Source organism: Lepisma saccharinum, chromosome 1 (genome assembly GCF_977018435.1).
Source record: "Lepisma saccharinum chromosome 1, izLepSacc3.1, whole genome shotgun sequence".
Taxonomy (NCBI): domain Eukaryota; kingdom Metazoa; phylum Arthropoda; class Insecta; order Zygentoma; family Lepismatidae; genus Lepisma; species Lepisma saccharinum.
In genome coordinates, this window is record NC_139229.1 from 207,625,109 (window position 1) to 207,648,414 (window position 23,306).

Sequence of the window (23,306 nt, forward strand, 5' to 3'; positions counted from 1 at the left end):
ACACTGTGCATTCTTCGCTTTTATTGAATTTATTAATATTTTAATAGAAGAGAAACATTAGCATTTTAATAGACTGCATTGTATAATTGTAACAAGAGACCCTTGGCGAGAATTTTTAAATATATACGTCAAAGAAAGGTCAGAATAACTGTTAGACGATTAAGTTTGCTCTTGGTATTGTAAACATTGCCCAGTTCTCTACGAACACGTTAGCACGGGAACAAAAAAAAATCGTTTTGAAATGTTTGAAATTAGTAACTTCGAAGTGAGAAGATACATCCAAAAAGTTTAAAGCCCACTTTATTCTCAAATAGGCCAGTCGGGACTGAACCTACAGTTTAAAGTGGTATCCGAACCACTACGATATGTGGCTCAACCGGGGATCGAAACGTGAGCGTAACCAGACATTTTTCAGTGGCGGGGAGCGAGGATAGAGCAAAACAAAACATTTTCAAGGGACGGCAAGGAATGTATACTTCAGAAATTAGTAATGCTTTGTTTTTAATTATGTGAAAATGGAATAACATTTATTTTATTTTCCAACGTAAAAAGCACAATGAACCAAATTAATTTTTTCGTGTTCCGAGCGGGGAGGGCAAGTGCAACCGCCGTACATGCCAATGGATCGAACCCGGGACCCCTTGAACAAGGCGACATCGTTACCATACGCAAGGGCACCCATAGAGGAGCAAAGTGACCCTTTTCCTCCTGAAATAAAATGACAGCGTATAATTATACACATAATTTAATTTCAGTCACAGTAATTTGCATTTAACATTATAATGGACTTAATTACAAGTAAGATTGTCATATATCGTTGCAGAAACTTCAAACTGATTCGCCGTTTTAGGTAGAAGAAATCTTATTTTCGCTTGACCCATGGAAACAAGCCTGCAAATGCCCTTGCAGCAACGGGAAAACCCTTAGACAGAATGCAACCAATTAGCAAAATTTGTGTGAAGCATATCTCTACGTATTTTCATTGCCAGTGTATTCAGCCATGTAAACATCACCCATTTAACAACTCTTGTGTAAGGCTCAAGAAAGCATCTCCCCTCTTCATAAAAGATTCCATTCTTCTTAGCGTTACTTCCAGGTCGTTACAAGAATAAGGACACGGGAGCGATTTTGAATGTCCTGTTCACAGCAAAGAGAAGTTTCAGGTAGCGATTATGCGCGATCCTGGACACGTGCAGCAAAAATCGCAGGAAACAGTCTGAACGGCTTGCTAAAATAATGCAGAAAATAAAAGTTGCTCGTGCGCTCCGTCACGTAAGTGAAAGCGTGTTTCATTTGCAATGTCGTCACCTGAGAGGATATACACCGTAACCGCTGCATTTTCAGAGGCAGGCAGGAAAAGCATTTTGTTTTCACGCTGTTCAACTCGGTACCGTTTATTTACCGTTGTTTCATTTTGTCGTACTTTAAATCTTTAACGGGGCCCAAAAAAGAAAAAAAAAGGAAGAAAGAACTAAAAAATATGAGTGGGGAAATATTTTCTGAGGGGCAGTGAGTAATGTTTAATGTAATAGTAAATATTATAGAACAGATGCATATTTTTGCTAACAGGGCATTTATTTATCTATTTGCATTTCTTATTTGCGGGGCGGGGGGGGGGGAGGCAAAGGCCGGAGGTAGGTGGAACGAGCTTCATTATATGATTTTAAAGATACTATCACTACTATGAGAAACTTACGAGGATGATTTAAGCACTAAAGAGAGATGTAAGAAATAGGGATAACGTACGAAAAACGACATTAACTATTATTCGGTTGCGTCTAAAGTTACCATAACGTGTTAGCTAACGATAGTGCACGACTTTCTACAAAAGTGTACGGGTTGTTCAAGGGCTCTGGCTGCGCTTATAATTTCAAGCCTAGTCCTTTTTTGCCCCCTGTGCAAAAAAAGATGGCTTTAAAATAAATTTCGCCCTTTGTACGGTCGACGTAACATGTGGTGGCAGTTAAAGAGAAAATTACAGTCCAAATTGACTTCGTTCTACAGCCTCCTCCTCCTGGAAATTGTTAATCGATCATTTAATTGTAGGAGAAAAAAATCTTATCTGTATTTATGATATTCGATAAATGCCAATTAATTAGAAATCTAGCAAAGTAACCGATAGAAAAATGATTTAGCCCGGGAAGTTTTGAGTGTAAAATGTAGGTACCAAAATACCAGGTCAGAAATTTTACCCCATAAACCAAATAAGTAAATAAATTGTTAATAATTGAATTTCTAATTTCCATAAACTTCGAAGATTTTTCTTACTTTAGGTGGGGTAACATATTTTAATAATAGTAAACTATGCTATATTTTACTATCTTTTCACATATCTGACGTTCTTTCTTCTTTTTCAGTAAAACTGAAACGTTAGAGGAACTGGTGATTGATTTTTGTGAAAACGTTCGCTTACAACATATATTTAAATACTTATACACATAAATATTATATATATATATATATATATTGTTTATGTACTTACTGCCTTGTATCCGGTAACTTGCAATTTCAATCCTCGCAAACTATGGTCCTGCGTCAGTATTGTCTAAAACTTTGTGCAATTCGACTCGTCAATTCACAATAACAAAAGTTACTTCTATCTGTTGTAAAAATGTGAAATGTAACTAGTTACAACGCACCACTATTCCTACTCTTCCAAAACCTTGCTCGTCCCTGCAGGAAAATATAAAACACAAAACAAAACTAAATGTTCAGAGCGATGCGATCGATCAACCAGACGCATGATCGATTTTCCGAGCGGATGATCCAATCAGAAGACTGTCTGCAACGCAAGCGACCAATCAAACGCTTCGACACCAATCGATCGTCTCTCTCTACTGGGTAAAGCAATCCTACGAAGTTCCCAATCTTCGCCAAACAATGAGGTTTGACAAAAATCATCGTTTTTATCGGTCCAACACGTCGCATGTAGGCTAGATCTCTGGTTCTTCCCCACTTTTACCTTCAACACATCTTTCAGCGGAACCTAATTTCGGAACAGATGAACCTCTACGCCTTGTTCTTGGTTCGTTTAAATTTAATGGAAAGTAAAACTAGAAGTTTCTAATATCTTGTAAGTTGTAGTCATCGGAAATAAAAATGGCACACCGAGATCCTAAAATACTGGCTTCCCCGAAATGCGTTAGGTGTGTTGCCTAATTCTATGACCATAGAAGAAATTCCTATTGAGAATTTGCTATTGAAGTCGCTGTTCATTTTGATGTCTAAAAATGGTATAGAGATTGGACGAGTCGAGGTTTGGCAGTCTCGTTCGTGTGATGAGGTCTAATTTTCTTTTCGAGTTTTGTGTGTGTGTGTGTGTTTAGTTAACTTCGCCTTTGTGTCACTTTTGGCTAATCATGTAATCAAATGGTTAGCACTCTCACCTTTAGTGCAAACGATCCCGGGTTCGATTCCCGGTAGGAGCTCAGAAATTCCCTGTTGACTAGCATCGTAAGGACAATTGGGGAGCTGCTTGAAAAGAAGTAGAGGGTTCGGGTCTCGAAAGCCAGAAAACAGCGGCAATGGGACTCGATACGTTGACCGTCATCCAACGAAAAGTCTGTTAGCAAGCCTTAGATCTTACAGGGCTGTTGTCCCACGGAGAGAGAGTTGGTATTCACGACATTGAGGATGACCGATGATTAGATGAAACTGATATAGGGCCACTCACCATTACGCCCAAGCCAGGGTTCGAGTCTAACTTCGGTGGCAATATCGAATGTCCACCACTCAATGCTTTCGGCCACCGAGCTGGTCGTCTCGACTTCTAAATGCACGTCCAGTCTCGTGTCGATTTCTAAGTCCCCGGCCTTTTTCTGGTATTGGTGTCATGTCGAAAGTTTTTCTAAGTTTATTTTTAATAAGTCCACTTTATGCTCACGAGGCTCAATGGACTGGACTTACACTCTAAAGTGGAATCAAAACCAGTGTGCAATGTGACACTACTAAAATTCGAACCCGGGACTCATTGATTACAAGGCAAAAGCGTTATCTCATTTCGAGTCACATAACATGTACAGCGTGTCATCTTAAAAATTTTCGCAGCGTACAGAGGTCATTATCTTGTTGTTGAATTGTTGTTTTAAATCCACTTTATGCACAGATAGGCTTATCGAGACGACCTATAGATTACAGTGGGATCCGAACCACTGTGCAATGTGACTCCACCGGGTATCGAACCCGGGACCCCTTGACACAGGGCGACGACACAGGTCATTATGGCAAACAACAACTTTTCTTAACATTATTCTGCTTGACGTCTTGTTACGTCGCTACCCTTGAAAAACAGAATATTATCCTAAATACATTCAACCTCGCAGCACATACGTTCACAATTTCGATTACGATAAACAAAATTCATGAATTACCTGCAAATAATCAGGTATTTAATAGATATCCGCTTGGCATGCCTGAATACGTAATGTTAATTTGTTTTACCAAAAATGATTAAATACCATACCAAAGTACCTCGGGCACGAAGTCTCGTCTAATTTTGATTTTACAGGAATTGCTCTCGATCACGTCTCCAAAGGTTTGGTCTCATTCTCCTTTCGAGTTTTAAAAGAGCTTCGTGACTTCCGAAATTAAGTGTTAAAGGTATAACTTCAAAATAACAACAAAAAAAAATCCTAAAGAATAAGAAAATAAATATAATTTTGAAAATTTCCATTGAAAATATATATATATATATATATATATATATATATATATAAAAGTAAAAAAGGTAAAGTGCTCCCCTGTGCTTAGCACCACGCCATGAAGGCGTATAGGGGGTGTGGGGGCAACGCCCCACACTTTCTTGATCCGGTCGTGAGTGGTGGTGATGTGATCAGCATCACGCCCCTGACCGCCTTTAACCCCCAGGGTTTCCCCCAGGTACCCATGTGTGGACGCCGGAGCCGCTTCCAACGTTAGAAAAGTTCCCGGATTTGAACCGGCCGGGGATCGAACCCGGCTATATACAGGGTGGCCCAAAAGTCAGTTTCCCCTGAGAGAAACTGTATATGTAATTCTAAGAATTAAATTTAAAGTGTTGTTAAGAGTTCTACCGGGCAAGCGGCGTTAAGCATTAGCGTTATCTGTGTAGAGACTTCCGAATTGCATTTGGTGGTGGGAGTCGGAAGTTGTTTTTGAATGAACACTTCTCTGAATGGATTGGGCGCCGAGGGACATTCGACTGGCCTCCTCGCTCATGCGATCTTACGCCTTGTGATTTTGCCTTATGGGGTATAGGATGCCGTCTATGCTGCAAAACCACAAACTGTGAATGATTTGCGACAAGAAATTGAAAATGCTTTTGATGAAATTAACGCAACTAAGGGTTTGTTATCAAAGATATGTGAATCTGTGTATCATCGTTGCTTAGAATGTATTGCAAATGATGGGAAATATGTTGAGCATGTACGGTAGATTCTGTTCTCTTCCCTTTCTCCAGCAATAAATAGACTTTACCTTACTACAAGTATCATAATTTTGTTCTCTCCTAGGGGAAAGTGATTTTTGGGCCACCCCCCCTCTCTCTCTCAATATATATATATATATATATATATATATATATATATATATATATATATATATATATATGTGTGTGTGTGTGTGTGTGTGTGTGTGTGTGTGTGTGTGTGTGTGTGTGTGTGTGTATGTGTGTGATAGTGTGTGTGTGTAAAACTAATACAAATATTGAACCTCACCAATGGCTATACAGCAACTTTTGGTGGTCCAATTTTGTCTGTTTTATTCAGCAATGATTCCTGAGCTAGAAATTTCATAAAAATTGTGATTTCTTTTTTTTTTCAAAAATCTTCATTATCGAAACTGGACCTACCTACAGTTTAAAGTGGGACCAAAACCATAGGCGCCGACTTTGGGGGATGCAAAGTACTTTCTGCCCCCCCCCCCCCCCCACATTCACGTAGAGGGACACATTTTATGTATATTTATATATTTTGCCTTGGCGCCTCTGATCGAAACCACTGATTTATGTGGCTATGTTTTTTTATCTGACTTCAGCAAAGACCACATGCATAGAGGCATTCATTATATTAATTGCAATTGTTAAAATTAAGGATAATAAATATTTAATGATTTATTTATCGCGACCAATTTCTCACGGGAAAATTCTAAAAATCTCGATAAGCTTTAAAATTTCGGAAACATAAAATGTTTGAACTACATACGTAAGGTTTTTATATTTGATTAATAACGTAATTCTGTAACTCCGCAATTATATAAGCTTCAATCCACTACAAGTTATCTTTATGCATAGTTAGGCTATAAAATATCTTCTTCACTCTCTCCCTCCAGCTGATCTTCTCTGGTCATTCTAATAAGTACTCAGAAGTAAAGATGGGAAGTGTAGCCTTGTAAACCAACTAGGATAGTGTGAAGTTATCAAATTTCGTTTCTATAGAACTGATAATTTTCAACTTTTTGACAAAATTACTATTTTAGTCTCAGTTTTGACAGCAGATGGACTTGTTGCCGACGGAAGTGACAGTTTGATTGACAAGGCTTAGAATAGTGCGAGGGCAAAAGAGGGAGGCAAGTGCGCCCCACGCACCCCTAATCGCTGCCAGTGGGGAGGAGACGAGAATATGCTTACTTATTGAAATATTTATAAACCTAAAGTCTAAATATGTATTTATTACATTTGTTTAGGCGGCATAGAAATTTTTCGGTGGGTGACAAACTACACCCACATCTGGCGCCGTCCTGTTACTGCGATTCACAGCTGTAAGTAATATATAGATAGATAGATTATTATTCATCACATTTATATTAGGACTATGAAATACACTATGAATTTAATTTATTTTTTTTCAGAATTCATCTGAAACTAAAACTAGTGTTTATTTATCATGTTTTTTTCCCCCTAAGTTTCGTGGCATTTTAATTATAAACTTATGACATGATCTTTTTTCAAGTTTTGCACACATTTTTGAAGAAAAAAAACTAAGATTTTTGTAGAGTTATGGAGAGTAGATCAATTTATCGAGTTTTAAGAGAGTTTGCGTGTATCTGATGGCTTAGATATCTCCTGTGCTTTCTGACAGATGGAAGCACCAGCCGATGCGGAGAGCGGGGTTGGCTACTGCTACACCTCTTTTTTTCTTCACTAATGTCATATGTGCAATAACTACCAACAAATGGACGTGAAATTGTGGAACCTGATTTAGCAGTAGGATTATACATATAACTATGGCAGGTAGGTAGTTACAATAGTTTTGGTGCAAAAATGGATAAATTAATAGAGTTCGCGCTGTGCATTATGTCGTGTTTCCTGTACTGTTAGTTGGGTAATTCGGCGATTGTTTTCTCATTAGTACACTGGAAGTGTGACAATGAAATAAACGTCAAGTCATCACCCAGAGCATAAGTGCGGGCAATTCAATTTATCAATTGTGAAAGAATCCAGACATTTAGCTCCAGTTACCTATTCTTCTGACCTGTCATAAGTTTTACAATATTTTTATTTGTTTATTTCTGTTTATCGAAGATTTCATCGATATTTTCGTGTGGCAAATAGTAATAATCAATGAACAGGAATGTTTGAAGGGGAAATTTTGAAGAACTTGTTTGCAAATGCATTTATTGAGTTTCAAAAGGTAAATTGTAGCATTTCTTAAATATTGACATGTCAATGTTTGTAATACACCGCAAAGAGAACAAACAATAGAATTATTGGTAACAGTTTCATGCATGGGAGAAACATTTCTTAATTTTTACAGATGAAACTACTTACGGAAATGAGTTTCTCTAAGGTTTCCAACGTTCGTCGAGGTATTTTCTTTCATTGTGGAATGTGACCGGGAAATCATGTATTTTTCAAGAGAAATATCTCACCGACGCACAATTGCCATTGCTTTCATTTACTTTGCCTACGTGAATCTGATGCTGCATGCGTTTGATGACGTAACCCCCTGTCAGTGTTTCCAACCCCCTTTTTTTTTACCTATGCTTGCCTAACCAAACCAAACCTAACCTTATCGGAAATGGTTCGTGGGGCTATCCGTCAGCTACCCCTGCATAATGTACAATTTGCACACGTGACGAACACGATAGTAGCTTTTTTCGGTGAAGAAGGTTGGAAACTCTTCATACCCATAACAGTAGTCAAGCTGTGGGTAACATTATAGTATAGGGGAGATGGATTTCTTCAAATTTACAGGAGAAAGTACTTACGGAAATCATTTTCTGTAGCGTTGTGGAATTCGTGAATGTAGTTTTGATCCATTTTAATGCGAATACATGTTGCTTTCTTCGAAAATCTCTGTCCGACACTGTTTCTGCTGCCGCCATTTGCCTTCTGCACGAGAGCACAATGTTCCGTGTGTTAAGATGACATAACCCCATAGTCAGTGTTTCAAACTTGCAGTGTTTTCACTAGAACATGATGTGTCGAGTATTTTTAATTTTTTTTTTTAACTATGCTTGCCTAACCTAACCTAACCTTACGGAAAATGGTTTTTGCAGCTAACGTTAATGGTTTTTGCAGCTAACGTCAATGGTTTGTGGGGCTAACATCAATGGTTTGTGAGGCTAACGTCAATGGTTTGCAAGGTATTAGCATAATTTCAAATCCGGGCACGAAAGTAGGTATTTTCCAGTGAACGAGGTTGCAACACTGCATAAATCGACAAAAAACTCTCACAACACGCCCTGAACCAGTACGCTATCACCTGCCATAATGTGTAACAGAATCGAAATAACAAGTAATAGTAAGTACTCGTAAGTGTAAGAAATAGACATTATCTTAGTTAGAAATGCATTATTTCACCTTAGGAAATGTTCCGCATTCCAAAATAGTATGTTAGCAATGTAAAAAAGTGTGAAGTATATGATTTATAGGTGTCTCCCCCATAGAAGGTTGGAAACACTGCATACCCACTCCAATTCGACATAACACAAGCACGACGCGCAGTGATCCAGAACACTCACGCCATATTGTGTGTTAAGAAAGTGATAAAAGGAATAAGAAAAATTACTCTCTTATGTGAAAAATTGTGTTTGTTTTCGTGTAAAAACCATACTGGCACCTTGAACCTTGAACTGGCAATACACAATTCGTAAGTACGAACCATGCGAAACACAAAATATCCGATTTTAATGTGGCTCCGATCTATGAAACTGGTACCGAATTATTATGTTAGCTTTCAAAACTAACGTTAGAAACGCAAAATCACTTTGAATTTTGAACTCCTTGGCACTTGTTTTTTATCTTTTGTTATGCGTAAACAGTGTACCACAAGAAACATAATTTACGAACAGAGCCTTTCTCAGTGCTGGCTGTATGAGACTTTTAAAACTTGTAACGTTACATCCCTTCTGTAGAGAGAAGCAGGAAGAGGTTAGCTTTGGGGTTGAGAGAGGGGTAAGGGAGTGTTGCCCCCCCACTTTTTGCCAATTTTGGTAACTATTGCTGTCTTATTGGTCAAGTTTCTCAAAATTGTGCATACCTTGTATGTTGCTTGTAATAATAATAATAGTAATGTTGAGTGCTGTTTTGCACTGAATTTAAGTATTATCATGCATTTCCTGCACTCAAGAATAGTTTAATAGTGTTTTTGTGATAAAGCATGATTACTACTTTGATCTAGTCAAAACACCTATAACTCATTTATTGTGTCCTTTTTAACATTGCTACTTACTTATTCTGCATTGCGGAACATTCTATAAGCTGTAATTATGAATTTCTCATGAAAATAATTTCAATTTTTCATATTACGAGTAATTATTGTTGTTCCTTTTTTTTTTTTTTTTTTTTTGCTTCGATGACACACAATATGGTCCGAGCATTCTGGATCATCGCGCGTCGTGCTTGTGTTATATCGATTTGGAGTGGGTATGCAGTGTTTTCAACCTTCTAAACCAAAAAAATACCTACTACAGTGTTATTAATTTTCTATTTTTTCCCATGTTTGAAATTATGCTAATACCTAAAATTTGGGGTCGTAGAACCATGCACGGGTAGCCCCACGAACCATTCATGGTAAGGTTAGGTTAGGTTAGGTTAGGCAAGCATAGCTAAAATTTGGGGTCATGTCATCTTCTTGGAAAAACACGGGGTGGTTGGAAACAGTGACAGGGGGTTACATCATCAAACGCACGGAACATCTGGTTCTCGTAGAGGAAGTACATGGAAGGAACGGCAATTGCGATATTTTTATACATATAAACATGAATTATCGATAAAAAAGATGAAACGATAACAGAAAATACATTTGGGAACTTCAACAATGCTGCAGAAAGTGATTTGCATAAGTAGTTTCTTCTGTAAAAATGAAGAAATCCATTTTGACAAGTTCAAAGTGTTACCAAAACATGATACATCACAGGGTTGCCAGGCATTCTGCTTTGTTGTCATTATGTTCCAGTTGGCTCTTGTTATATCCCAATGAACAAACAAACAGAAAAAAAGTTCGAGCAACATAAAGTAAAATCCTTTAATAATAAATATCCTTTCCAAACAGTCAAACAAGAGAATCTGAAACGGAATCGGTCGCATCTTGTTTACAGGTCAATGATATTTGAATTATGTTAATACACACTAACTAAAAAAAAACAGTGGCATCAAAACCAGTGTTGTGACCCCTGCAGATATGAATGAGGGGGTCAGTCCTGTATAAATCGAGGTTCATATCTTTCCTTATATACTAATGTCCAAAATTAAAGCAAGAAACTGTAATTCTTTCCCGTGTGTCCATTTGACCACATAATACGATCAGGTGATAGTAATATTTATGATGTCATAGACAACTGGTTTAAGATAGAAAATAAACTAACCTTAATGTGCCAGGATTCCGGGGTGCCCATTTCCTGAATTAAGCCTACTTTTTATTTCCTCTTTAATATAATTTTCATTTGTTAATATTACTCCTAAGTATTTGAATTTGGAAACTGTTTGAAACAAGTTGTTATCAATAATTAGATTTTGATTATTACCTAACACTTGGTTTCGTCCTGTAAGTACCGTGCGTCCATTTCGATCTTCAGCCGAGAGATCGGGAGAAGCGTGGCGGGCGGCGCTGACGGATATGCCAACATTTGCGGCCTGTAATGCCCGCTTATTTTTATGGACGTATGCAGACATTTATATAAATATTGCAAAACGAGCACTAACCTGTGTTATAAGATTACGGTTTTAATTTTAGTAGCTTAGTGGCTGTATGTGCCGATGATTTTGACACGCCCACCTCTTGTGAAACACGGCATAGAGGTTTGTTTGGAGAACGTTCTAACGCTGCACCAATATCATCGAGTTTTGCTTCGGTTAGAATCCGTCGTTTTTGCTTAGGTGTTTTAAAATTTAACGATCCAGTTTCTCGTAATTTAAGGACAAGATGTCTAACCGTATCTCTATGTGGGGTTGAAACGCCTGGGAATTTCTGTACACATTGCCTACACACGTCTCGACACAAGTCTGTTTTCATGTATGTGTCATACATAATAAATCTTTGTTCTAACGTGAACCTTGCGGCTGGCATTCCAATCGTCTAACTGACACAACACACATACACACTGCAATAACACAAACAAGTAACTGCAAGTAACCAAGAATAACACTCTTGCGCACAGTACTTAATTAACACGCTCTTGGTTTACATTGCTCGCCACTATATTCACACCTCTGTCTTCAACTAGTCGCGAAGGAACAAAAAAACTCGAGCTCGGAGATATCGGATTGCAAGGAAGCTTACGAAAACCATTCACTTTTAACGGGTTCGTCTGCAGCGTAATCCTGATACAGTGTTGCACATTCGAAACCTCCAAACGATTCCCATCGCCACAAAACTCTTTCAAGGATATAAACTTAAGCAGGACGTTACTGGTCAAAATTATGATTAAAATGTTCTATTATCTGTGGCTCTTAACATCGTTTCTAAAGCGTATATAAGGGCAGAACTTGGATGAATTACAGATTATAAATTATAACACAGGTTAGTGCTCGTTTTGCAATATTTATATAAATGTCTGCATATGTCCATAAAAATAAGTGGGCATTACAGGCCGCAAATGTCGGCATCTCCGCCAGTGCCGCCCGCCATGCTTCTCCCGATCTCTCGGCTGAAGATCGAAATGGACGCACGGTATATATTTAGTTTTCTCTGTTAACTTCCAAACCTATCTCTTTAGCAGTTTTGAAAAATATTTTAGCATTATTCTTAATTGTATTTATATCATCCCCTAATAAGTCTACATCATCTGCATATGCTAACAACTGAGTCATACCATTTAATTTTAGTCCTTCGTTAGTTTCTTTTACCTTCCTAACAGCATATTCTAAGGCAAAATGAAAGAGCAATGGAGATAATGCATCTCCTTGTTTTAACCCATCACGAATTGTAAATTTGTCAGACACATTAATACCCACACGAATTTTACTTTCTGTTTCACTGGTGCATACTTTTATCATACTAACAAGCTTCTTAGGTATTCCAAACTCTACTAATATTTTATATAATTTATCTCTTTTGACCGAATCATATGCTTTTTTTAAATCAATGAATAGCTGATGGACATTTTGATTATATTCCCACTTTTTTTCAAGTGTCAATCTGATGTAAAAAATTTGATCTGTAGTTGATCTGTTACGTTTAAATCCACATTGATAATCACCTATAATTTCATTAGCATATGGGGTTAGTCTTTTTAAAATAATGTTAGATAATATTTTATATGTTGTTGAGAGTAGAGAAATTCCATGGTAATTATTGCAGTTCATTTTATCACCTTTTTTAAACACAGGAACAATTATGGATTCTTTCGACTGTTGAGGGATTTCTTCTTTATTCCATATTAAACAAATTAATGAATTTGACATATTAACGAATTTCCACCATATTTAATTAACTCAGCTGGTATTAAATCAATGCCAGGTGCTTTGTTATTCTTTAGCCTTTTAATAGCATCTTTAACTTCAGTCAAGTTAGGTTCTGGAATTAAGGGTTCTGCTGTGTGCACTTCATTTACTTCTGATATATCTCCTACATGAACATTTAAAAGGTCATTAAAGTAGTTCTTCCATCTATTTAGAATATCACTTGGGTCAGCTAGAAAATCGCCGTCTTTACCTTTTATCAAGTTTACTTTAGGTTGCCACCCCTTTCTAAATTCATTTACACCTTTATGTAAATCTCTGATGTTTTCGTTTTTGCTGTTTGTTGCAATTTCGTTAATTTTGCTTTTCAAGTAATCTCTTTTTTACTTCTAAACATGCGGTTAACTTCTCGCTTTATTCTATTATAATTGCTTAGATTTGTATCATCAGAGTTATTTAACCACCTAAGTCTAGCCTGATTTCTTATTTCTATTAGATTATGACATTCATTATCAAACCATGACTTACTTTTTCTTGGTTTATGGTATCCTATACTTTCTTTAGCTGCTGATTCTATTGCATTACGTATGTGCTCCCAATTCTTATTTACATCTGTTTCATTTATATTTTCATCATCATTTAATTCCTGCAAAACATCAAATCTATTTGACAGTTTAATTTGGTAATCTTTCTTAATTCTTTCATCAGCAAATTTTCCTGTATTAAATTTGAGAACTTTTAGATTTTGTTGCTTATGATTTATCACTGCGAGTCTTTCTCTTAATTTAGCAATTACTAAATAATGGTCACTGGCACAGTCAGCACCTCTATGTGTACGAACGTCAATTATACTAGTATGCCTTCTCTTGATCTATCTGATTATGAGTTTTACCATCTGGAGAAGACCAGGTATATTTATGGATATCTTTATGTTTAAAAGTGGTACTTTTCACAATTAAATTCTTTGAGGTTGCAAAAGTAATCAATCTTATACCATTATTACTTAATTCATGAAGACTTTTTTTACCAATCGTGGGTTTAAATGTCTCGTCTTTGCCAATCTGTGCATTACAGTCACCTAACAGAATTTTCATATCATACTGAGAAAATTTATCACTGACCTGTTCTAACTCTGTATAAAAATCATCTTTAGTATTATCATCTTTATCTTCCGTTGGAGCATGTATGTTTATTAAAATAATTTTACACCACCTTCCCTGTAAAACTGCATATGATATCCTATCATTAATAAATTCTACCAAGATACTTCTATTATTTATGAAAAAACCTGTTCCAAAATTATGATTTCACTGTGTAACAAAGGTTTTCTTTCCTGGATGGTATGTAGTGACCATAATACCCCTTGGTACCCTGATGTAGGAGCACTAGTGCATTTGTTTATATCAGCCTCCATTTTCCCGCAAATGGGAAAAAAGGGATTTTTGAAATACGAAATTTCCATCTTTCAAGGTGGCAACACTTCCCCTTATGGAGTTGCAACATTGCGTGAAAATACGTATCAGAAACCGGTGGTACTATTGAGAGTGTGTTTGTGTGTTGTTATTCATTGTTGTTCTGGATGTTTGTCCGTTCCGAGAACTCTTGTATGAGTTCACACAGTGTTAATGTACTGCTCAGAAGGTACTGAAAGCTGGACTTGCAGCACAAAGATTTCAGTTTGTTGCTACGTGTGACTGTTAGATATTCCTGTTCGGATGTGACAAGTATCTCCGGTTCTGAAATTGTGTGTGTTTGATGTATCTTTACTGTAAATCATGCCAAGAAGTTGTGTAAATAACCCAAACAAGTTCTGTTACATATGTGGAAGAGTGACTGTTAAGTCCAATGTTAGGCACCTGACACCTGCTGTGAAAAAGGCTTATGAATTGTACTTTTCCTGCAAAGTCGGGGACCAGGATAAAAAATGGGCTTCGCACGTGTGTTGTAAATCCTGTGCTGTGAACCTTCGGGGATGGTTGAACGGAACACACAAGGCAATGCCATTTGCCGTGCCAATGGTGTGGCGTGAGCCACAAGACCACTTGACAGACTGTTATTTTTGTTTAACAAACATTTGTGGAATAACCGCAAAAACAAACAAGTCAATCAACTATCCATGTGTACCTTCTTCTATTAGGCCTGTTCTACACTGTAATGAGTTACAGACCTGTTCCTGTGCCACCAAATGCATTAACGTTGAGTGACTGTGATACTGAACGTGAATCCGAAAGTGAAGGAAGTGAAGATCCTGTGTATGTGGGAAACGCAAAGGAACCGCATATAATATGCCAAGCAGAACTAAATGATCTCGTGAGAGATCTGCAATTGTGCAAATCACAGGCTGAACTATTAGCTTCCAGACTACAAGGTTGGAACCTTTTGGGAAAGGACACGAAAGTAACAATGTATCGCTGTCGTGGAAGTGATCTAGTGAATTTTTTCAGCTGCCAGATGTGTGTGGACTTATGTCTGCATTAAACATTAAGTATGACATGAATCAATGGTGTTTATTTATGATTCTTCGAAATTCAGTCTTAAAGCTGTGTTATTACACAATGGCAATAGTCACCCTGCTATTCCAGTCACCTATGCTGTAGGTATGAAAGAATCATACCAAAATATGAAGCTCTTGCTTGACAGAATGAAGTATGCGGATCATCCTTGTCACATTTGTGCTGGTTTTAAGGTTCTTGGTCTGCTTTTGGGAATGCAGTCAGGATATACAAAACACTGTTGTATTCTGTGTGGATGGGAAGCAGAGCGAAAAAAACACAATCGTGTGAAACACTGGCCCACGAGAAAGTCGATGGTTCCTGGACAGAAAAGTGTTAGTTACACTCCTCCTGTTGGTCCAAAAAATGTGTACTTACCACCATTACACATAAAATTAGGATTAATGAAGGTGTTTGTGAAGGCACCAGATAAAGAGGGTGGTGGTTTCCAGTACCTAAAGACAATATTTCCACATATCACAGATGCAAAGTTAAAGGAAGGAAGGAATCTTCGTCGGACCACAGATTAGAGAACTCATTCAACATTCGACGAAATCCTGCATGAAAACGAGAAAAGAGCGTGGGTTGCACTGAAGAATGTGATAACAAATTTCCTTGGAAACCGAAAATTTGAACATTATGCCAAACTTGTAGAAGAACTGGTACTGAGCTTTCATGCAATGGGTTGTCACATGTCCCTGAAGCTTCATTATCTACACAGTCACTTAGACTTCTTCCCAGAAAACTTAGGTGCAGTATCAGATGAACATGGTCAACGATTTCATCAGGCCATTCGTGTCTTGGAAGAAAGGTACAAGGGAAAGTGTGGGATTACTATGTTAGCTGACTATTGTTGGAGCTTGAAACGAGAAAACGAGGGTGCTCAATAGAAACGGAAGCGTCGATAAGACTACCTTGAACATATTTATACATGTTACTTTATGTGTCATCCTTTCCATCTTTGGATGTATGTACATTACTTAATTTGATCTGTATTGTTACTTCTGATACCTATTGGTGTAATACATAACATATTTTGTTCATAATACATAACATATTTTGTTCATAATATATACTTGTAGTTCTTGAATTGATGTTAATTTTATTTAGGCGTTTACGTAGGTACCTTTGGCTCAGGATGGGACAAGGGAGCAGCTCGGGATGTGGGACAGGGGTCGGGCAGGGTATATATTTCGGTACCGATACTGGTATTTATGCAGATCGATAGCATTGTCGTCATGTAATCTTTGCTTCTTGTACTGTGTAATTTCAAAAACGAATTACTTTTAGTTTCATTCTTCGTTACATCCCATGTCCTCCAGTGCTTCAAATAGCATAGCATTTACATTACATAATAAAATTTTCAACTATTATTTCTCGAAATCGGAGGCTGATACAGGAATTTCAGTTATACCACTGTAATCAGCGTGACAAGTTCTATCGGAAACAGTTGCATTGATTTTGGAAAGAGAAAAAAGTTGTAAATTTGTTACACAGTGTTTTCAGTACCACCATAGAAGAAAGTATAATTTTCGTTTTACAATTCCCTTCTCCTGCCCACCTAACTTCCTGGACAGCCTCTACATCTAATTTATACTTAACTATCTCATTAACTGTACACTGAAATGCCCCAGGCTGGTAAAAGCTCAGAACATTCCAGGTGCCTAATTTGATATCCTTATTCCTAATGTAGATCTTATTCTTAGTCCAGGGACCTCCCAAAGTAGTACCCACCTGGAGATCCAAATGGGGGACTATTTAACTCCGGAATATTTTACCTTGGGAACATCCATGACCTTATATTGCTGTTTCTTGACATGTCTTTTTGCAGTGCAGAGTTGTCAGCTCTACGCCTAACCCCCAATATGAATGGAGGATCGCACCTGTCGTTGGTCAGAGGATCCCTCGGATCTAGCTGGGAGGATCACTCTGGTGTTGGATGGTTCAAGTGACAAAAAATTATATCTCGTATATAACGCACAGTACAATCCAGTTCCAAGAAATGGCTTTCTTAGTTGTAGGTTGTAAATCTGTTGCTATGCTGATCAAGAGTGAATGATGTCATACCTATTCAATTGCTCATTCCTTCTTTTTCAAAATATGACGTCATACCTATTCAATTGCTCATTCCTTCTTTTTCAAAATATGACATCATACCTATTCAATTGCTCATTCCTTCTTTTTCAAAATATATACTTTCTCTTTCCGTGACTAATGTAACATTTATACGAGGCACATTCAGGACCTTCCAAATAGCAGTAGCAGCCAGCACAAGATTTCTTCCATTAAGGAATTTAATTCAATGGGGTGTCAATACTTTCTTAAGATCCCGAGATATTTTGTTTTTTTCCTTTTCCAGCTTTTCCTTTGGCACATTCGGGGTCGAAAACATGTGGATGCCTTATTGCTAAATACAGTCTCCAAAATGTAATGTTCGAACTCTCTCTCTCCACTACAGAAATCCCTTGACAATCTAAGATTTAACACTTTATTGAGAGCTTTCTATCTCTCCGTTTAAATTTCATACTCAATCCTACCACCAAAATTTCCATGCCAATTTTAGACTTACTGTTAATTTTGAAGAGTAGATATTGCCTTCTCCAAAAAACTAATTCTGTCTCCACACCAGAATTTCCGCAACAGTCTAAGAGTAATGCACAAGAATTGGATATCCCCTTCAATTTAATGCTCAATCACCCTCTAACTAAAGTACTCGCCATAATGTAAGACCTAGAGTTGGATACTGTCCCCCCCAAAGTTGAATTCAGAATCCCCCTCAGAACCCACGTGTCAATTAAGGCCTAATATATAGGAGTTCAATCCCCCCCCCTTCTTTTCGATAATGCCCTAAACACTTTCATTTCTTCATCTAATGGATTAAATATGGTGCATTTAAGGTGTAAAATTTTTACATATATTTTGGAAAAGATATAAATGTTGAATTTTATATTATTTAAATGGAAAAAATCCCCCAAAAAATCTCGATGGCCAACCTGCACCATAAAACCCTCCTGTGGGTACCCCTGCCAGGATTTATCAACAAAAAAATCAGGATAGCAACAGGTTAAACAGGATTAAAAAATTCACACGAGGAGAGGATTTCTGTTTGTTGCTTTAATTTTGGACACTAGTGTAGTTTCCAATACACTAGGGGTTTTTTTCTTTTATTCTTCCCCAGTGGCATTGAAAACCATGAATCTCTTCACGTAATTGCATATAAATAGGATAGAAATTTCTCGGTTTTCTAGGATTTGAAACATTGAAATGGGCAAAATCAAAATTTGTTTGTTGAAGTTTGTTTTAAGTCCACTTTATGTTCAGATAAGATAATTGGGACTGGATTTACAGTTTAAAGTGGAATCTATACAACTGCAATGCGCCTCCATCGGGGATTGAGTCGGGATGCCGTAATGCTGTTGCATTACTACTATGCCATTGGGGAGGTCCAAAATGAGGGAATGTCCCTACATCATCTGAAAGTTTATCGGCGATATAAGGCAACATCCTGTATACATTTACTCCCCCCCAACCCCTTGCATGTGTGCGTGCACACACACACACACACACACACACATATGCATGCTTACAGCACATGCTGTGCCCCTCCCCCCAAAAAAATTCTGGATCCACCTATGATAGGGTGACCAGATTTTCTGAAACGAAAAACAGGACATCCATGGATGCGGACGGGGAGGTGTTGCTGCTGTAACTAAAAGATCACAACTTCACCCCCTTTCTGTGGCAAAGGAAAAATCATGCTGCTTTCATGTGTCCTGACATATTACATAATTTAATGTGCTTTTTCTTCTTAATTTGATTTTATTGTTGTTTAACGTCTCTTTTTTGTCACTTTTGGATAATTGCCAATGATTATGAGTGATTATATGATTAAATTCATGAATGGAAAATCACATAGAACATCCATGCCCAGGCTGGTATTTGACCCGAGGACTCCTGACTTTCAACCACTCTGCCACGGAGGATTTCCCTTCTCATATACACTCACAAAAAGTTTGGAATTTTGTTATATTAGACACAACAAGTTTGGAATATTATTATATTAAGTAATAGGCATAGTGGCATATGTCGGCGAAAAGATGAGAACGTCCACCAAACAGATACCAAGTGTTGTTGCATTCGAAGACCGTGTCTTTCACCTATTGTCTAACTCAACAATATTGCAAACTTTTTGAAAGGAGTGTATTTCCTTTTTCATTTCTCTCTTTTTTATTCCTCCTTTTGCTTATCTTTGTAATCTAACAGATTAACCTTCCCATCGGTCTTGTCCTTACTGTATTTTTGTGTGTGCGAACATGAAAATTTTTAGATCTACAAGCATACTTACAATACTATTAATTTAAAAGGCACTAACAGTTTCAGAGAGTTAAACAATTTGTCTGAATATTTTGCAGGACATTTCTCAGGATGCTGTTGAAAAATAGAACATAGCCTATATTTTTTTTAGTATCATCGCAGGACATGACCCTCAAAAAAAGGACTGTCCTGCAAATATCAGGACGTGGTCACCCTAACCTATGAACACCAGTGTAGTGTTTTAATCTAATATATATGTTACACTGTATATCAGTGGCGTGCGGTGCTAAATCAGGCAGGGGAACAGGTGACCTGCACTTGCCCCTCCCCTCCCATACCTGTCGTAATATAATACAGTAAACCAAGTAAAATTCAACCCTTGTTGAAATGAACCAAGTAAACATACGAAACATATGTTAAAAATTTTCAGAAGTGACATACATGAAGCACGTTAAAATTATGAAAATACTAATGTTAAAGCAAATATGATATAATGTAAAGAAAACATTAAAAACAAAATTGTTGATGCGCAACAAAGGAAAAATTAATAAAAGCAATTTATGATTGATCAGAAAAAAAATGTTTTGTCGAAACCGGTTTCATCTCTCCATTTGTAGATTAAGTTGGCATTTTTTTCCCTAGAGTTGAGCATTGTAATTCAAACGTCCTTAATGCAATAATGGCAATCAGATGGCCGAGTTTTTTCATGACGTCTGCTAGATTTGTAGAAATTGTGACAAAATCCGAACTGTTCCAAACTCCCTCTCGGGAACAAACAACGACAACAAAAATTTGCCACTGGAAGAGTATCCAGTTAATCATTTTACAGAGTTGTAGTAACTTGTTTGAAAAATGCCTTGTGTATGATTTCGTTTTAGTTTTTATTTAGGTTAGGATAGGTGTATGTCTGCTGTCTTTTCTGTAAAGTTCAATGTACTTAGGGTGACCAGACGTCATATTTTATCCGGACATGTCCTCCTTTTTAGGTGTCTGTCCGGCATCCGGGCAGATTTTTTAGAAATCGGTAAATGTCCTCCTTTTTCGGAAAGATTGATTGATCCATTGAGTTGGTGTTTTAAGTCCACTTATGCACAGTAAGGCTAATTGGGACTGGACCTACAGTTTAAAGTTGGATCTGAAGCACTATGCGTCTCCACCAGGTATCGAACCCGGAGCCCCTTGATTACAATGCGACGACGCTACCACTGCCTCATCGGAGAGGCCCCTTTTTCGGAAAGAGTGCAGCATCGACTATAGCGAATGTGCTGCACAGGCAATGTATCAATACCGACGATCATAATTTGCTATTTTACATGGGGCGCATGATCAAGTTTTTCTGAACGTGTCATCATCATTATATTTCTAACTTGTTGCTTCTACTTCTTAGGGAGCCCCAGATTGCCTGCGGGAACGCCTACAGTCTCTGCAGTTCTGTTTCGAGTCACACATACGCAATACAGAAATGCATAGTGAGAATTTGATTATTGAGTAATAGTTACTTTTACTAAAGTGTAAATTCAACAATAAAAGCATGAAAATATTAACGTTTTAAGGCTGGAAGAATCAAACATGAGGCAGAGTGTCACGTAGGCGTACGCGGGGCTGCAATTGTATTCTGGTGGGACGGTATACAGTATACAATATATATCATAATTGCAGTTTTTAACTTTCGTTTTAAAAGTTGTGCAAATGCAAAATTTGTAATCGGGGCTCATTTTCAAAGGTGGTTGCATTTACGTCTTTGGTTTTTCACAAGTCCATTGCTGTTTTCATTTGAAAACTTTGATCTTCTCAATATTTGTGGAGGGGCTGCAGCCCCATCAGCCCCTCCCCATCTGTGTCAGCGACTGTCACATTTCCCTGTTGATGAAAGAGTGCCAGAAATGTTCGCATCATTAAAATGTTTCTTGTTCAAACCTAAACTAACTAAAATTTTAATTCAGTTTCTTTCGGAAATAGGTTAAGCGAAACTTACTAGTTTCATTTGCATTCACATATGGGGATATTTTATTCCAAAATCCAAAGGATTTGAAAAGAAACACATTTGTGTGCTTAAAATTATAGATACTCTTAGTTATGATTGTTAGAGCATTTATTAGAAGATTGCTTTCTGTGTTTAAAGGTAAGAGGAAATTATTGAAAGTGCTGAAAAAGATGGATTTGTTAAAGAGGTAGAACAATATATGTTGCTTGTGAGTCTTGTTGATGAATTTGAATGATTTAAGTGAAGGAATAAAACAAATCGGAAATACAGTGATGTTAAAAAATGTATGGAAATCTATGGTTTAAATTAAAGGAATTTATATTGATGATGTTAAAGTTTTTACTAATTTTTCATCTTAAAGCAGTTTGTTGGTGGTAATTCTGAATTAGAAAATGTAAATGAGAAATAGACTAAATATTTCCATTCAAGTAAGTCTGCCGAATGTTATTCAGAACTACTCAAAATATAGCAAAATATTTATTTTCTGTGCCGCGACAACTTAATACAAATGTTGAGAGAATTTTCTCACAAATATCAACAAATTGTTGGAGAAAGTCAGATCTCATACCCCTGCGGAACGAAAAACTTACTTACCTGAGGGGGCTCAAAAGCCCATACTTTGTTTTATCACTAAAATTCAAGAAACCGTCGCTGCTTGTCTTGTTGTTTATATAAATACAGATGCCGGCGGAGTGGTTAACACATCACGCTACACGCATCCATTCGTCACTCATCTCCATCTTCGCAAATTAGCCAAAAGTGGCACAAAAAGCGAAGTAAAATAAAGAAAATCAACCAAAATCAATCAAGATAAGTACAGTTATTTAATAATTTTAATAATTACAAAAATTAACATCATAAATTAGAAAAATAACCACTTGTTGTATGATTGTCACACACACATTTTATACACTGAACCTCACAAAAACAATATTATTTATCCATCAAAGTTTTTTTTCGTGTTTATGTAGTTGCTGTTATTTATAAATAATTATTACTATAAAATACCATTGTTACTAACCATTTGTGCACTGCCATTATCAATGGCACGAATAACATGCATCCAATAAAAGGGGAGTTGCCTGATAGCCCAACCAAGTGAATTTTCCCTTTACGTTGCATTTTATGTCTTTATGAACAAATGTAATATCGAAATATTTTGAACACTCTAGGGAACATTGTAATTTATTTTTAATTTTTTTTTCTAAAAATATTCAGTTGAAAAATGTAAGAAGTAGACAGCCCCCCCCCCCCCCTTTTGGATAAGCTAAGGTTAAGGGTAGGTGTCCTCTTTTTTTGGGTTTTGTCCTCCTTTTTAGCCATGCTCTGTCCTCTTTTTTGAATGTATGTGTCTGGTCACCCTAAATGTACTAAAAGCTTTCGTCTTCAGCCGGTCGATCATACAACATTCGCTTGCTTGTCCTGCGTTGCGCTTGTCTTGCTGGTGGAACAGGTGGATGCGAGCTGTTCCCTTGGAAGCTATTTCGCAGCGTTTAGCCAAGGCATTTAGCAGACGCTTAGACTCTAGAAGATTTTTCCAGTTCGTTATGACTGGCAGACACAATTTTGCAATGAGATTAGGAAACTATAGACTTACTACACTCCAAACTATCACTACGACGCCATTAAGCTTTAGCACATAGCAAAAACTCGAAGGAAAACGAATTTGCTATGTCTCTCGTAGGGAACAGCTTGA

The 23,306-nt window shown here is 37.2% G+C and overlaps 2 protein-coding genes across 3 annotated transcripts in view; one reads left to right on the forward strand and one right to left on the reverse strand.

The window, feature by feature from the left end:
- LOC145991463 (uncharacterized) overlaps window positions 1-2,653 on the reverse strand; it is a 36,798-nt gene extending 34,145 nt beyond the window's left edge. The window contains exon 1 of the mRNA XM_083127471.1: window positions 2,483-2,653. The gene's annotated coding sequence lies outside the window, so the exon portion shown is untranslated. The remainder of the gene's footprint in view (window positions 1-2,482) is intronic.
- Window positions 2,654-7,070: 4,417 nt separating this feature from the next.
- Window positions 7,071-23,306, forward strand: part of vimar (visceral mesodermal armadillo-repeats) — a 51,724-nt gene continuing 35,488 nt past the window's right edge. For both annotated transcript variants that reach the window (XM_083111181.1, XM_083111190.1), the window contains exon 1: window positions 7,071-7,207. In XM_083111181.1, coding sequence (XP_082967307.1) covers window positions 7,201-7,207 — 7 coding nt within the window. In that variant the 5' untranslated portion in view covers window positions 7,071-7,200. The remainder of the gene's footprint in view (window positions 7,208-23,306) is intronic.